This window comes from Gossypium raimondii, chromosome 3, assembly GCF_025698545.1.
Source record: "Gossypium raimondii isolate GPD5lz chromosome 3, ASM2569854v1, whole genome shotgun sequence".
In the NCBI taxonomy this organism is placed as follows: domain Eukaryota; kingdom Viridiplantae; phylum Streptophyta; class Magnoliopsida; order Malvales; family Malvaceae; genus Gossypium; species Gossypium raimondii.
Genome location: NC_068567.1, coordinates 61530618 through 61546488, shown reverse-complemented (window position 1 = coordinate 61546488; position 15871 = coordinate 61530618). Strand labels below are relative to the sequence as shown.

Genomic DNA, 15871 nt, shown 5'->3' with positions numbered 1-15871 from the left:
ACTTTAAACTGGTATATCTATCTGGTCTGATGTAACTAAATATTGGTACATATCTTAGTTGAGATTAAGAACAATTCTCATTGAATCTTGTGGGGAATTGAAGTTGGAGACTTACATGGCTCACTATGCTCTAATAGCATACAAAATTGCGAGCCGCTATTCTTTCATATGAGGTAATAATTTATACACAATATGAAATGGTGCTGCATGATTGAAACATTAGATATCAGTACACTAATCATACTATACCTTTTGGTGTATATATGTATGTATGTATGTATGTATGTTTTGACTATGAAATTGAATACCCCATACAAGAAACAAGGACAGATTTTGATGGAACAGATGTTACATAGAGAAGGGTGCACATTTTTATGGCTGCCCGAAGGTCTTCTGAAAATGGTAGACTTTACTTTATCCAGCTTATCAAGCCACGGTGTTTGACTGTTTCACCTGCCATCAAGGCTTTGAAATTGTGCAAACACTGCAGTTCCTGAGTGATCATTAATCGCTGGAACGTCTACTGGACCCTCAACCGAACGGTAGTTATCGGTTGGAAGACTGGTGGTGGATGGCACCATGATAGGAGTTTGGGTAGTGGCGGTGTTCAGAGGGTTGGTCTCGTCCTCTGATTTTCTGGCTGTGAATGCTTCCTGCAACTGCAAGGCATATTCCAAGTTCCACAAAACATCTCCCATTGAAGGTCTGTCGACGCCGTATTCTAACAAGCATTTCTCTGCAGCCTCAGCAAACTTCTTCATTGATTCTGGATTGATGGAACCGGCTAGTTGAGGATCAATAACCTTTTCAAGCAAGTCCTTCCTCTTCCATTGCATTGCCCATTCGGCTAAGTTAACCTGCTCTCTCGGCAGTTGTGGGTTAATTGCAGGCCTTGCACACAAGGATTCAAGCAGAACCACCCCAAATGAGTAAACATCTGATTTTTCAGTCAATTGCTGCCTTTTGAAGTACTCGGGATCTAAGTACCCGAAGCTACCTTTCACTGCAGTGCTAACATGATTTTGTCCCATAGGTGTGTCTTTTGACAGACCAAAATCAGCAACCTTGGCAACAAAGGCATCGTCAAGCAAAATATTGGTGGTCTTAACATCACGATGAATGATCCCTTGTGCGGTACCGGTATGAAGATAGTGAAGTCCACGAGCAGCTCCGATGCAAATCTCGAGCCTTTGCTTCCATGATAATGGTGGCAAGTTTTTTCCATACAAGTGATCCCTGAAAGGTCCATTCGACATGTACTCGTAAACCAGGATCATTTCGCTGTTTTCATCACAGTAACCGATCAGTGACACCAAGTGTCTGTGTCTTAACTTTGACAGCATCTGGATTTCTGTTTGGAACTCAGTGATACCTTGTTCTGATTGTGGGTTTCCTCTCTTAACAGCAACTTTAATCCCGTCATCGATTGTACCTAAATAGACATTGCCAAATCCACCGACACCGATTATTTCACTCGAATCGAAGTTCTTGGTTGCTTCTTGTAGCTCTGCTAACGAGAAATATCGGCCTAAGCCACTTGTGTTGAAGTTGCTCTTTTGAGAAGCACTGTTCTTGCTTAAGAAGCTATTATCGCCTGCATGGAGTGGGAGCAACCAAGAAGAGAAACTATTCCTCTTTTGCCAATCTTTGGGTCTCTTCTTCCATTTATAAACCATTGCACCAAGACCGACAAAGGCACCAAACATCATGACGAAACCGATTGTAGCCACCGTGCCCTGGTGAGACATTCCCAACCCTCCCTCTTCTGCACCAAACTCCCCGTCTAAACTACCAACCGAGTTGCTCATTTTCATCACCTCCAAGCCATTAAGAATCGCATTAGCTGCCCCAGTACCTTGATTCAATGGACCGATTTGGATGAGTAGTCCATCGTTGATTAGCGGAGCGTTCACCACAATATCTCTATAGTACGGACGGGCCAACCCGGCGGTAACCGCTGACAAGTCCAATGCAGAAATGGCCATTTTCTCATTGATGTAAACATTGAAATAGAGACTATCGGTTGCCTTACTAATAATGTCACAGAAATGCATCCTAAGCAAATAATCAAATGATTTATCAACATCAAGCTTCCATGAGACATTGAAGTTTGGGAGCTTTATGTTAGCATCGGCCATCTCGATAACAGTCGCATAAACCATTGGCGGTGCAATCAAGCGCGTTATAGTCTTGGAGTAGTGGACCCCGTCCGGTGCAATCGAGGTAGCCTTGGCGAAATTCTTCTGTTCGAGGTAATTATCATCAGGTATCCATATCCTTCCTAGTGTATCATTCCTTGGGGTAATCAAAGGTCCCCCCATGTTAAGCCTATACACAACTTGGTAATTTTGCTCAGTTAAACCGGAAAACTTGTTAACCGGGAAAAGGGCCAACCCTTCGTCATTTACCAAATTATTCGGTACGGAAACAACCTCAATAGCGTTTATAAACGCAAACGAATCCTTCATAGGACTAAACTTGAGATTAAGCGTAGGATCTTTCATATTTATCAAGTACTCCTTTAGGGTTGGTACACTACTATTATTGATCTTGAAGTTATGCAGAAGAACAATTTCGTTCGCAGACACGGAGAACGTCGATTGGTGGAGATCATATTTATCATCTTTCATGGCGTAGAAATGGAGACGAAGCCAATGGTAACCGGGTTGTTTTAAGGTAAATGAATACGTAGCTTCTTCAGGGAAGACCTTGGCACTTTTATATATAGGTGAAGGAACATTATCTGAGCAAGTGATTTGAGAATCACTCTTGGTTTTTAAGTACTCGGAACCGGTTTGAAAAGTTCGTCCCTCGATAAGTTCAGGCTTCGAGTCAGGACCGCAATTGATAAGGAAGTTGTCTTCGGGACTGAACGTACCAGTAGGAGTGCTGGAAGCAATAATAACTACAGGGCAACAAACAAAGATATAAAACAACACCAGGAGGATCGCCATCGATACGGATGATGATGATGGTGATGACAAAATGGAGGATAGAAAAAGATTGGTTTTATGTTTTTTCGGCTTTTTTTCTATCTCCATCCCTCCTGGATGAGAGGGATGTAGTCCGGAAGTGGAACCCAACAAAGTGAAACTAAAGGGTAAATAATGTTATATTATGAAAAATGAAACTAAACTTTGTTGGGTTGGTTTTGCTGTTTTTGTCTTGTGAATTATAATGGCTAAAAGGGATTGACAACAAAATTTGGTGTTTTTGTGTTTTGTCCTAATTATGAGGCAATGTTTGTGGAGAAAGATCCTTTCTTTTTGTTGGCTAACAAAAGCTTTGGACATGGTCAATGGTGGAACCAAATTTTAGAGCTTTTCGTGATGATTAATGCTGCTATTTCTAGACACTTTATACAATGTTATTCAAAGAATGGTTTTGTAGTTAATTTCCATGGTGTTTTTTTTTTTTTAAAAAATTCTCTTACAGGGAGTTGGGTGCCATTATTCGCATCAACTTAGCTCATCCAAGCACCTTTGATTAAAAAAAATTGAACCCAATTTAACAATGAAGATGACATCTTTGAATGAGTTGCATTATCTGTTTTTATCAACATTTATCTAGACAATTTCGATATTAAGCGACTGAGGACAATTAATCCCAATCAATTTGGAAATCGAACAATTAAGGTTAATTAATCAAGACGTTAATATTTTCTTTTGTCAATTGTATATAATTTTAATTGGTATAATAACAATACGTTTTTCAATTTGATCTTGATTTAACAAATTTTATTTGTACCATTTGTGTAAATTTGTGAATGTCGAGATTAAATTTGTTGCATTTTTAAAAATCAGGATCAAATTGATAAAATGTATGAATATCGAGGGCTAAATTTATTATTATACCGATTAAAATTATATACAATTGACGAAAAATATTAACGTGTGATTAATTGTCCTTAATTGCTTACTTTTGAAATTGACAGAGATTTAATTATTCCTTTCTTTAAAAGGACCAATTTGTTCAATATCGTTATTAAGAGAGACTGAAGAGAGAATTTTACCAGTAAAATATTATTACGACTGGTCTAGTATTCCTATTTTTCCTCATATAGTGCTAACACCATGCTCCTGTGTCGGTATTGTCCTTTTTGCAGGCAGACCAATCAATGAGAGAACAACTCTTTTACTGATTTAAGTATGAAAGCATATTAATTTATTTTTGCGTTATGGGAATCCAAAAGTATCCAAGCTCATATCAAAATCTGAAAATGATCGACATAATATCAGAGTTTTAATGTGAAATCCTATACAAGGAGATATTGAATTTGAACTCGTGTGACAGATAGCATGACCTCGACTTGATATAGTGCGAGAGAATGAGTACCTAATTGATCAGCGGGCGGTGATAGATAAATGCCCGTTTCATTATATAAACCACTGTTAACCCTTACAAAATCCATCCATAACAATTAGTACCACTGTAAGTTGCTTGCATTACAATCTATAACAAGGAAACAAGAACGCTACTAAGCAATGAACAATTCACCAGAGACGAACGTTACACCGATTGGATCGACCCACCGTCGTGTTCATCCTCGGCTGAACTACGACAACCCCACAATCAACTTCTAACATTTGCCAATGTTTCTGCATATACTTAGCTTGTAAACAGACCACAGCATCCATTTTCAACACCACTTCCACCATTTTCGAGTCCACCAACCCGAAAACATCCACATCCATTAGATTCTCTCCGTTTTCGACCTGGTCGAACTCATCAACAGGACAAATAACACGCCATTTATCGTCAAACTCGGACACTGAAACCTGAATCTTCTCGTAATGTATTGAAGCATACTTGTTGGGATTCTTTAAAGAGAGAGTTATAAGCCAATTAGTAATGTTAAAAGCAGCAATGGATTCGATACGAATGATTGGAGGGTTGCTTTGTTGATAAGTGAAGTAGAAACCAGTGAAAGCAAGTGAAACGAAGAGAATGATGATTAAGACGGATGTGATTATGAACAGTGGCGGACATGACAGAGATTGTTGTTGTGCTGGTGGTGGTGTTGGATAATTTGCAATAAAAAGTGGTGGTTGGTGTGTGGTTATTAGGTAATTTGGTGCTGGGATTCCTATGGCAACTCTGGTTTGATTCTCCATTGACTGGAAATTCGAGTAGTTTTGGAGATTTTGAGGAATGGAGTGTGAGATTTGATGAAGAAAACCAGAAAAATAAATAGAGAAAAATGGTATTCTTTTTCCCTTTTGACGATAATAAACGTAACGTTTTTGTACTAATAATTAATGTTAATTAGCTTGCAAAAAATTAATGTAATAAGCATATCATTTTTGTCACTAGCTTTAAAATGACGCTATCAGCCAGTTGGATTGGTTAAATCAGAAATTGATCGGCATATTAAATTGTAAAAAGCGATTAAATCGGGTGACTTAAAAATCGGTACAAATTGATTGAACCAAATATTTTTTTAAATTCTTTAATGATTTATTTAATCTAGTTGAACGAACCGATTGGACTAGTAAGCCAATCACTTGACCGGTTTGATCACTGGTCCGAATCTAAAAACCTTGCACTAAATCCATACTTTCAATAGTGGTTGTTGAAACTAAACCGGACTAGTTGGTATAGCAGTCTGAACCAAGGGGTTGAATTGAATTGATTTTTTTATGTATACAGACAATTGAACTGGTTTTTATAAATGGTTAAATATATATTTTTTATTTTTAATAATTTATTTAATTGAAACTGAATCAGTTATCTGATTTTTTCAACCACCGGTCTAATTTTATTTATGCAAATCTTGTTCCTATCTATAACCCTAAACCCTTAAATCAAAAAATAACATTGGTTTAAATACGCCCGAACCTATATCCTTGTAACAGCAAAGATACCAACCGAGCTAAAACTCAATCAACTAAAACCAAAACCATGTATTATTCCTCTAAAACAGGTTTGTTTATTTATTTTATTATTGCATTAATCATCCCAAAGTTTTAAAAATACTTCAAGTCAAATCCATCTAACAACTAAAATTTTATAAAGGAATCGCATTCATGGTAATCTACACATACAAGAGAACTGAAAATTTTTCATATCAAATAAATAATGATTGTATTATGATATACAACATAGCAAAAATGCTAAATGCAATCTCCCATTTAATTTATGATTTTTAGCCGCCAGTTTTGGTTTCTTTCAATTTCATCTCACTAGTTGATTTCTTGAGTCAAATAGTTCTCAAACTAATGCCATAACTATAACAAAAGAGCTCAAGAAAACTTACCATTTGTATGGATGTTAGGGTTTTAAAACAAACAGTAAAATCTTTCACTGCCATTGCAAAGCATCTAAAGCTTGTTGATGAATTTGTTTATCTCCAGCTGCCACTACATTAAAGCCTAGAAGATAACCCAAAAAAGAAAAAAGAAAAAAACTTGATCAGCAATGTTCTAACTAGGGGTGTGCGCATTTGGTTGATTCAGCTTTTATATACCGTGGACTGAATAAACCAAAACTTGATTCAAAGTTCAACTTTCATGGAAAGAAAAAGGAAAAAGTTCGAGAGAAAGGGCGTACTTGTTGCACGTGAAGTTGAAGAAGCTTCCCAATGAAGATGATTGCCTTTCCAGTCAGTAATAGCACCCCCAGCACCTTCTATAACAGGTATAAGTGCAAGGAAATCGTATGGCTGACAAAAAATTTGGTTTGAAAAAATAAAACCCATCAGATTATGTAGTAATGTGCTCTTCAAGATTGGGTTGCGAATGACAGTCCTGGGTCATTTTAACTTTCATTGTACCAAAAGGAAAAGAAGTTCGTACCCGGAGGCCGGACTCAACGACAAGATCCACATAACCGGAAGCCAAGAGGGCATAAGCGTAGCAGTCACAGCCATATAGCGGCACTTTGACCTGTTGAAAACATGAGAAGTCAAAACCAAGTAAGTGAGAACTAGGACAAACATATCCGAGCCCAAAGAAAAGGACCAAATCGAGGATACCGGCTTTTCTTTCATTTTTGAAATTGTTGTATAGGCCAATATGGAAAAACAGGCCAAAAGTACAGAATTCTTCAAAGTTTTTGTTATACTTAGGCTGTTCCCCGTGATTATCTTAAATATTTTTAAATTTTCCAATGCATATTAAGAGAAAAATCCATAGGTTTTAAAGGTCAGGAGAAGCATCAAATAACTATGTCACAGGATAAGTGTACATTCGTGATTTATCTTTATATCAACTAAAGCGGTACATTTAATCAAATACCTTATCTCTAACACGGGCAAATGCCTCATTAGCATCTCCGCTGAACAGATGTGGACTTGTGGTGTACCTAAACACATAAAGAAAAGTAACAAAAAGATAAGAGAGAAAAAGATGGTAAACAGATATAAGCAGGAACTGTATGCATGCATTTATTACTATAGTGGTAAACAGGTATAAGGGAGTCCTTTTTGGAGACTCAGGTTTTGCATGACAAACTCTTATCATATAAAACTAAACAACGAGAAAAACATACAAATATGCTCGTGACAGTTCTGTACAAGCTCGTGTAGCCACTTCTTGTCCATTCAATGTAGTTATCCTTCCACTTATTCCGATCCATCTTTCTCTAAGGACAGGCTGATCAATTATACCAAGAATCTGAAAGAAATAGGAGAGACAAAAAAGTGGGATAATCAGACAGCAATCAAAAGCAAAATTAAGAACTCTTAAGGATGGTATAATTGGATACTATGTTTATTGAATAGGATTAAAAAGAAACAAACAAGTTCAGATGATGAACTCAACATATTCATGCCAACTGGTATAATTAAACTCAATTAATGCACTTAATACAAAGCCAGCTTTATGCAAGCTCAAAAGGCAACACTGCAAGGGGCTTCCACTGCTAAAATGGGGCCTTCAGTTAATGGTGAGCAAGCTAACATTGCTCGAAAAGGTATAATTTTGCCCCATAAATCAAATTTTAAACAACTATTAGCACAAACCACAGAGTACTAAAGAGGGTATATAAGTGAAAACTTACAGGTTTACCTTTCTTCAACAAAGCAATGAGAGTACCAAACACTGGTTTTCCTGGAAAATTGGGTAGCATAAACCAAATTTAACAATGAAACTAATACAATAATTTGAATAAAAATATAGAGAATAAACTAAAATACCAGTTATGAAACTTTTTGTGCCATCTATAGGGTCTAAAACCCAAACATAATCTGCAGATTCCTCTTTACACCTCCATCCTTTTTCTTCTCCATAACTACAGTCATTGAACAATTACAAATAATTCTTAGCAAACAAGAAAATTATATTAAAAAAATGAAACCCAACATTGAAAACAAACAAAAAAAAACCCATTATTACTCACACAGCATGAGAAGGAAAATTCTCCAATATAATCGAAACCATAGATTCTTCAGCAGCTTGATCAGCAATCGTCACTGGACCTATAGAATGAAAAAAATTCAATAAAGTCAACAAATTTTGTACCATTTTTTTCTCAAATTCTTCAATGACTTACTCAAATCTTCTTTATCAAGAATCTCGAATTTCTTCCTAAAGTAACCGCGGATGACTTCGCCAGCGGCATCAGCTAGCTTATTGCCCACTTCCGCAAAACGGTCGAGTTGGGTGTCGTTCAACAACAATGGGTCGATGTGATTAGAGAGTTTGGAGTTGGAAATCATGGATTTTGTTGGGAGAGAAATGGTGGGGGTTTTGAAAGGAGGGAATGAAAGGAAAGGGCTTTTGTTGGGGAAGAGAGGAGGATAGAAAGGAAGGGATTTGGAAGGAAATGAAAGGAAATGGGATTGGGTTTGAGAGAACATTTGGGAGGAAAGAAAGGGATTATAAATAAGAGGGAAAGAGAGACAGGAAGGATTTTTGGCTATGGAGATTTGGTGACGATGACTGTGGACTGAAGAGAAAAAAGAGCTGAGTGACAGTGAGGACTAATGAGGTATCACTTAATAATAAAAGGCTTAATTTCATTATAGGTCCTTAAATTCCGTATCAGTGTCGGAATACTATACTTCAGTAGGAAATCGGAAAAAAAAAAGTCTTTAATTTTTAAAGTGAACAATTAAGAATAATTAAAAGTGAAAAATTAAGAATAATTAAGCACATCATTAATGTTTTTCCTTAAATTTTACATAATTTTGATTGGTACATAATAATAAATTTAGTCATTGATGTTTATATATTTTGTGTAAATATCGACAAGATGTGTATATATTATGGGTAAATTTCGTTAAATTGATATCAAATTGACAAAATGTGTAGATTTTGAGTGCTAAATTTATTATTATACCAGTGAAAATATGTATAATTGATGGAAAATATTAATATTGTGATTAACAAAATCCATCCATAACAAAAATATATATACAAAATTAAGAGTAAACTACCAAAATAGTCACATTTGTTTACCTTAGGTTACATTTTAGTCACTTATATTTGACATGTTACATTTTAGTCACTTAGTTAACATGTTGTAACATTTTAGTTATTGAGTCGTTAATTACCGTTAAGATGACGTGACATGATAAATCGTTATTTCAAACAAAAATTTTAGGTTAAATTATACAATTGGTCCCCATATTTTTTCATTTTGAGCAATTTAGTTTTTATGTTATTTTAACTTTCCTCTTCTTTTTTTCCTTTTTCCATTATCTTGTGTTTCTCTTTCTATTTTTCTTCATTCTCCATCTCTTTTAACGTAATTTTCCTATGTTTTCCATTTGTTAAAACTAGTCCCTATACTTTTATCTTTTAAACATTTTTTATTTCTTTATTTTTTCTTCTTCTTCCCTTTAGTTTTAACAAATGGAAAACATAGAAAACTACATTAAAAGAGATGAAGAAGGAGAAAAATAGAAAAATTTAAGTTGTTAAAAAATAAAAGTATAGGGACCAGTTTTAACAAATGGAAAATATAGAAAAACTACATTAAAAGAGCTAGAGAATCTCACAAAGGAGAAGCAGAAAATACGGGAAAATAAAAAAATTTAAAAAACATGCAAGAAAAAATTAAATTGCTCAAAACGAAAAAAATATGAGAACCAATTATATAATTTAATTTAAAATTTTATTTAAAATAATGATTTAACGTACCATGTCAACTTACCATTAACGAAAATTAACGGTTAAGTAACTAAAATGTTAAAACATGTTAACGTAAGTAACTAAAACGCAACATTTCAAATATCAATGACTAAAATATAAACTAAGTTAAACAAATGACTATTTTGATGGTTTACCTGAAAAACCTAAACCTTCTAACTTTCACGGACAAGTATAATTATTACATTACTATTACAAAAATACACGAGTGATTTAAAAGTAAAGCTACAATAATATTATTATTTTAATTCACCACGGCAATTTCGCTTTTATCTTCTCCCTCAAACACATCTCCTCTTGCTCAACGTACGGCTGTTGAGGCGGTGCGGCGGTGGTGGTTGCGATAGAGGTTTTGGCAGCGTTAGTTGTGGTATGAAATTGCTCCTCCTCCTCCTCATAATTTCTACCTGCTAATTTCTCTTTTGTTTTATCCTTCCTCCCTTTCTTCTCACTTACTCCATCATCTTCAAACTAAACTCGAAAATTAAAAAATAATTTAAAAACCAATAAAAATTACAAATATAATCAATACATTCATAGTTAAATATTCTTATAACTATGACTAGGATCGGATTATTACTATATACAAATGGATAAAATTGATAATTAAAATAAAACTGAACCTAGATCAGAATAAATTCGCATAGAGCTCACACGTGTTATGACTTAAACTAGAATAAATTTATATTGAGAACCCACACATGCAGAGGCGAAAGCCATAATTTTTTTAAAATGATTAAAATTAAATTAATTTTTACGAGAACTAAAATAAAACTTCACCCTTATATTAATTTATATTTTTATGATTTTAAAATAACTAAATTGAACTTCTAACATTTATGAAGTTAAATTATAATTTTGGGTCTAAAGAATAGATTTTCCATTTCGCACACATGGTAATTTATATATAAACATAAATAAAGTGAACTCACACATATAAACACATATTTTAGCAACAATAACGTAAAATCAAATTATTGTAAAGCATAACAGATAAAGAATCGGATAAAACTCACATGGCATATTCACATGATGGAATTGGAGATTTACGTATCACAGCTTATGCATAATGAGACTCGAATCTAAATATTCGATGACACAATTTTTTTGTCTTTATCAATAATGACCTCAATGTATTTTCTTTCTAAAAGAAAGACTTGAATGACTTAATTGGTTATTATTGATTTGATTTTAATAAAAAATATTAAGGTAAATTAAATTATTAATAAATTCATATTTTGATCACTCGACTTTAAAAAATTAAAAAATGATCACTAACTTATACCAAAGTATTTTATTTAAATAAAAAAAGAACATAAATTTTAATAACCCAATAACTTAAATATTATACATGAACGGGAACGGCGAATTACCGAGCTAGTGCTGGAGCTGTTAAAAGACTGAATCTCTTCCTTGCTGGAAACCTCCGGACGCAGTGGCGGCGGTCGATACTGCTGCTGCTGTTGATACTCAGCAGCAACAACACTGATCTGATCACCACCGTGCATAGGTGGGGACTTGGTGGCTACGCCAATGACGTGGATGGGGTTACCATATTCATCGGTCAATTGCACCGGGTTGCCTTGCTCATCAGTGAGTTGAATAGGGTTACCATTTTCATCTGTTAAATCAGCCATTTTCGTAATTATTGACACATCAAAGAAAAAGAGTGTCCACTTATGGCGTATTCAGGGACTTGGGTTGGATGAAATTGATATATATTATATGTATATATACATGCATACATGAAAAGACGGTGGAGAAGAGTAAGTTTCTTTTGTATGAAACTTCGGTGATTTTACAGGTGGCGAGACGTTTGCAAATGAGATGCTTAAGATACAGCCACGTTAGAGAATTAAGGAGACGTGCACCTTAGGTGACGTCGGTGACAATTAACAAATACGAGAATCAATTAGAGAGACATTTGTACGTAAATTATTCGGATAGTCACTCAATGATCGATTGTCCAAATATCTCATATCACTAACTTGAAGGATCGTTTATCCTTAATTATTTAATTGGATTTTTTCTTAAACCATTTGCTATTAAGGGTACATTCCTCTCTAAAATGCTATTTGGATCTCCGTTTAACCAAATTTTAGTGTAGTAAAAGGGAATAGATCGTGCCACACCCTAAAATTTTCACTGCTCAATTTATATCCAGTTGAAAATTCAAAGCTGCAAACGCTTACATATCTTTTTTTTGTTCTTTTTTATTTATTAATAAATTGAATAAAGAAAAGTAAAAGAACACTTTGATGGTTAAATAAAAAATAATAAACATTTTTCTCATTATTTTATAACAAACTAATATACATTATTATCAAAAAGAAATTTTAATTTACCAACTTTTAGATTATTTATTTTAATTTTTAATTATTTTGATTTAAAAATGTTAAAAAATCTTATTTTATATGATAAAATATTGGAAGATACATTTTAATATTTTATTAAATGAATTTATAAATTCACATATTTTTAATAATTTCGTAAAAGTAAAATAAATTTAAAAACTTCTATTATATATTATTTCTAATCTAATGTCCTTAATAGTCATTTTCTATTCTCACCTCACCGCTACAGCTGCGTTCAAATCCAAACACACACCCCACCGTTGTTTTTAATCTCACCGCTACAGTATTGAATCTCACCACTACAATAATTAATCTCACCGTCACTGTTGTTTTTAACATCATCGGAGGTAAACACACTGTCCATCCAAACTAAGCCTCAATCCTTTAATTTTCTGACTCTAAACCTCAAAATTAGTGAATTCCGGTCTTGCTCGACACTGTTTTCCACTTCACTTTCTTTACTCTCGTATATCAACAAATTTATATATTTATAATTTTTTAAAATTAAATTAAATTAAAAATGCCTTTATTTATACCAACCGACGTTTTTATTTAAACTTCAATATTTTTTTTTACATTTCATTTTGGAAAAGAAATATTATACATAATTCACTTTTAATGTATAAATTATATATATATATATATATATATCAAATCCAAACTCTATTATTAATCATTCAAAGAGAAATAAATCTAATTAAAATAAGAAGAAGAAAGTTCAACATTTCAACATAAAATAGTAATATTTAACATTAAACGAACACGATCGCGACATGATTCAATCATAAAATGATATCCCAAACATGCCATGAGTGTCTTTCATTGTACTTTAACATTCATGAAGCATTAAGCTTGCAAACTTAGTATTATATATAATACATTATCTCTCTATATATAGGTTTAATATTGCTAAATACTATATATTATACCTAATTATATATATTGCTTCATTTTCTTCAAGTACACAAATGAAGCATAGGGCAAAGCTTCATTTATACCCATATATATTGCTACATGATGCACCAACATGATTGATTAATTAGGTATAAGCTTGAAAGGAGGCTTCACAAGAGCTGGTGTTGGATCATATCTTCCATAGTCTTTAGTATTTGCTCTAAGCAGCCGTTCATGGATTGCTTCGCCTTCGACACCTTCCTCCTGCGGTCACATAAGCATCGAAATTGATTATTTACGGTTTAATATCTTAAGAGAATTTTTCGGATAAAATCAAGAAGAACTTTCATGTATAAAAACAGAAGAATAAGAGCTTATTTAAAAAATAAGGGTGAAGTACTTAATGGTCTCTCTATTATGAAAATTTTATCTAATTACTTTATCTACTATTAAATAGGTCATTTTAGTAAAAATTAAGAGTTCTCGTGTACCAAAACCGAAGAATAATAGCTTATTTAGTTTAAAAACGCATAACTTAAAAGGTACTTTGTTGTTTCTCTATTATACAAATTTTATCAATTTAATCCATTTACTATTAAATAGATTAATTTAGTCCTCGTAAAAAGAATCAAATAAGAACACATAGTTAACTTTACCATTCAACAACTTAATATCTTTAATAAAGTTTTATAGTTCTACAAATGAAATCTTCATTTTAAAATTGAACTTGCTTAAATCGTAAATATTAATCGTGTTAAAATTTAAGTTTATTTTATTATTTTTAATAGTAGAAAGACTAAATTGATTAGTAACAAGAAAAGAAAACCCTAAGAATGGGGTAGGTCAATATTTGCTTCGTATGTATGTATGTATGCATGTATGAGGGTTACTGTGAAGGTTTTTTTGCAGACCAGGCTAGCTAACATATATGCTGCCATGCCTGGAAGCTGGTTAAGCTTTTTCAAATCAAAGATATACATATACATATACGTATACGTATACGTATACAAAACCTTAAAAGGAAAATGGATAAGAAAAATGCAGTACGAACCTCAAAAGCTGCATCAACTTCCTCAGCCAACATATTGACGAACTTAGATTGGCGACCTGTAAAACCCCAATTTCAGCACAATCTAAATAATAAAAAACCTTCATATATGCTCTCTTAAACATACGAGTATATACATAGAAACCCTTCATTCGATGTTGGAAAAAAAAAAAAGCAAGTTAAACTGAACTACAATTTAAAGGGTTGAATCTGGTCTTCATAATCAACTTTTAAGTTAATGGAGGGGTTATTGATTAATTAACCTTACTGAGCTGCACTTTTATATATAATTTTTTACTTTAAAAAGTTTTAACATTTTCATGGACAACGCGTGCATGGCATGCACCAGAGAGATTAAAAAGCTGCAACCAAAAGACATATAGAAAAAGAACCCACCTGCCATTGAAGTTGATAAAAGAAAAGTTGAAACCAAGAACAAAAGTAGAACAATCTTCTTGAGATTATGCATGTTTTTCAAAGTGGGGTTTTTCTTTTCATTGAAGAGAGAATATATGAAGGAATTTGCAATACAAGGGGATATATTTGTATTGGTATCAACATTATATCTACTAGGAACTAGCCTTAGGGATATGAACCAAGAAATAGATTGTATTTTATTTTGAAGAATGCAATCTTATTGCTTTTTCTCTGGTTTTAGGTTTAAAAATTCAAAAGCAAAAGAAAGAGAAAAAGGTGAAAGAAGATCACTTTTCTTTTGTTGGGGCACTTGGTCTAATGAGTTAGTGGATTATATACTTAATTAAATCAACTGTACTTAGTGTGGAAGTCAGTGGAAATTACTCAAACACCCTTAATTTTTCTCACATTAATTTTTCTCCATACCCAGGGCGAGGATTGATTCTGATTGAACCCTCAACCACTTGTTAAGGTAGGAGAGACCATTGTCATCTCACCTAACTCTCATGATTCGTATTCCTAATTTATTAGCTTTTAATTCTCATCTTTTTAAACATGTTCAATCTTTTATCTCTATTATAATTATCAAAGATGAGAATTCATTTGATGACTTTGTTTAAATTATTATTTACAATTCATCAACAGAGTTCATGGGTCGGGTTGGGTCAAGTTCGAGCTAGGGTTATATATGATATTAATACTATACATAATTGTCCAGGTTTGGTTTAACCTGAAAATGAGTTTTAAATTTTGTCAAAACCCGATAATATTTGTAAATAACTAATACAAACCCATTTAAACCCGCTCATATTTTTTTAATTTAAAATATAAATATTTTTATTTAATATTTAGTAACTATATATATTATTTACTAGCATAATATATATTTTAAAATTCTAAACAGAATTAACTTAATATAATTTTTTAAATTTACATTATAATATAATATATTTAACTTTTCTTTTTGCGTCCGTTTTACCAAACCTAATATTTCAAATCTTTTTGAACCAACCTTCGCACTACTAGCTTGACCCTTCAACAAGCCATTGATGTCAACTATTGATTAC

The 15871-nt window shown here is 33.1% G+C and overlaps 4 protein-coding genes across 6 annotated transcripts; all 4 read right to left on the bottom strand.

The window, feature by feature from the left end:
* Positions 1-449: 449 nt before the first annotated feature.
* Positions 450-3041, bottom strand: LOC105795332 (probable receptor-like protein kinase At4g39110). The gene has a single exon (XM_012624913.2). It carries the CDS (start codon positions 3039-3041, stop codon positions 450-452), a length of 2592 nt encoding a protein of 863 aa, XP_012480367.1.
* A 1289-nt stretch (positions 3042-4330) lies between these two features.
* On the bottom strand, positions 4331-8913 carry LOC105795327 (bifunctional phosphatase IMPL2, chloroplastic). Of its 3 annotated transcripts, none has more exons than XM_012624906.2 (10): positions 8491-8913; positions 8338-8416; positions 8135-8229; positions 7999-8048; positions 7489-7613; positions 7236-7302; positions 6795-6884; positions 6550-6661; positions 6257-6371; positions 4331-4820 (listed from the first exon to the last, which is right to left on the bottom strand). In XM_012624906.2, exons 1-9 carry the CDS (start codon positions 8795-8797, stop codon positions 6301-6303), a joined length of 996 nt encoding a protein of 331 aa, XP_012480360.1. In that variant the 5' UTR covers positions 8798-8913; the 3' UTR covers positions 4331-4820; positions 6257-6300. The 3 variants fall into 3 exon arrangements, with proteins under 3 accessions (XP_012480360.1, XP_012480361.1, XP_012480359.1); XM_012624907.2 differs by having other exon boundaries at positions 4331-4715; XM_012624905.1 differs by lacking the exon at positions 4331-4820 and having other exon boundaries at positions 6042-6371.
* Positions 8914-10144: 1231 nt separating this feature from the next.
* On the bottom strand, positions 10145-11804 carry LOC105795329 (late embryogenesis abundant protein). The gene is made up of 2 exons (XM_012624909.2): positions 11465-11804; positions 10145-10562 (listed from the first exon to the last, which is right to left on the bottom strand). Exons 1-2 carry the CDS (start codon positions 11726-11728, stop codon positions 10341-10343), a joined length of 486 nt encoding a protein of 161 aa, XP_012480363.1. The 5' UTR covers positions 11729-11804; the 3' UTR covers positions 10145-10340.
* Positions 11805-13169: 1365 nt separating this feature from the next.
* On the bottom strand, positions 13170-14965 carry LOC105795330 (hypothetical protein). Its single transcript, XM_012624910.2, has 3 exons — positions 14784-14965; positions 14391-14446; positions 13170-13603 (listed from the first exon to the last, which is right to left on the bottom strand). Exons 1-3 carry the CDS (start codon positions 14854-14856, stop codon positions 13481-13483), a joined length of 252 nt encoding a protein of 83 aa, XP_012480364.1. The 5' UTR covers positions 14857-14965; the 3' UTR covers positions 13170-13480.
* Positions 14966-15871: the final 906 nt, after the last annotated feature.

Excerpts from the sequence above, each read along its gene's own strand:
- LOC105795332 (XM_012624913.2), bottom strand. The coding sequence starts at position 3,041 with ATGGAGATAGAAAAAAAGCCGAAAAAACATAAAACCAATCTTTTTCTA.
- LOC105795327 (XM_012624906.2), bottom strand. The coding sequence starts at position 8,797 with ATGTTCTCTCAAACCCAATCCCATTTCCTTTCATTTCCTTCCAAATCC. Across the intron at positions 6,885-7,235 it reads TTGCCCGTGTTAGAGATAAG|GTCAAAGTGCCGCTATATGG; the intron begins GTATTTGATTAA and ends TGTTTTCAACAG. Across the intron at positions 6,372-6,549 it reads TTCAACTTCACGTGCAACAA|GCTTTAATGTAGTGGCAGCT; the intron begins GTACGCCCTTTC and ends GTTATCTTCTAG.
- LOC105795329 (XM_012624909.2), bottom strand. The coding sequence starts at position 11,728 with ATGGCTGATTTAACAGATGAAAATGGTAACCCTATTCAACTCACTGAT. Across the intron at positions 10,563-11,464 it reads ACAGCTCCAGCACTAGCTCG|TTTGAAGATGATGGAGTAAG; the intron begins GTAATTCGCCGT and ends TTTCGAGTTTAG.
- LOC105795330 (XM_012624910.2), bottom strand. The coding sequence starts at position 14,856 with ATGCATAATCTCAAGAAGATTGTTCTACTTTTGTTCTTGGTTTCAACT. Across the intron at positions 14,447-14,783 it reads TTTATCAACTTCAATGGCAG|GTCGCCAATCTAAGTTCGTC; the intron begins GTGGGTTCTTTT and ends GGGGTTTTACAG. Across the intron at positions 13,604-14,390 it reads AAGTTGATGCAGCTTTTGAG|GAGGAAGGTGTCGAAGGCGA; the intron begins GTTCGTACTGCA and ends ATGTGACCGCAG.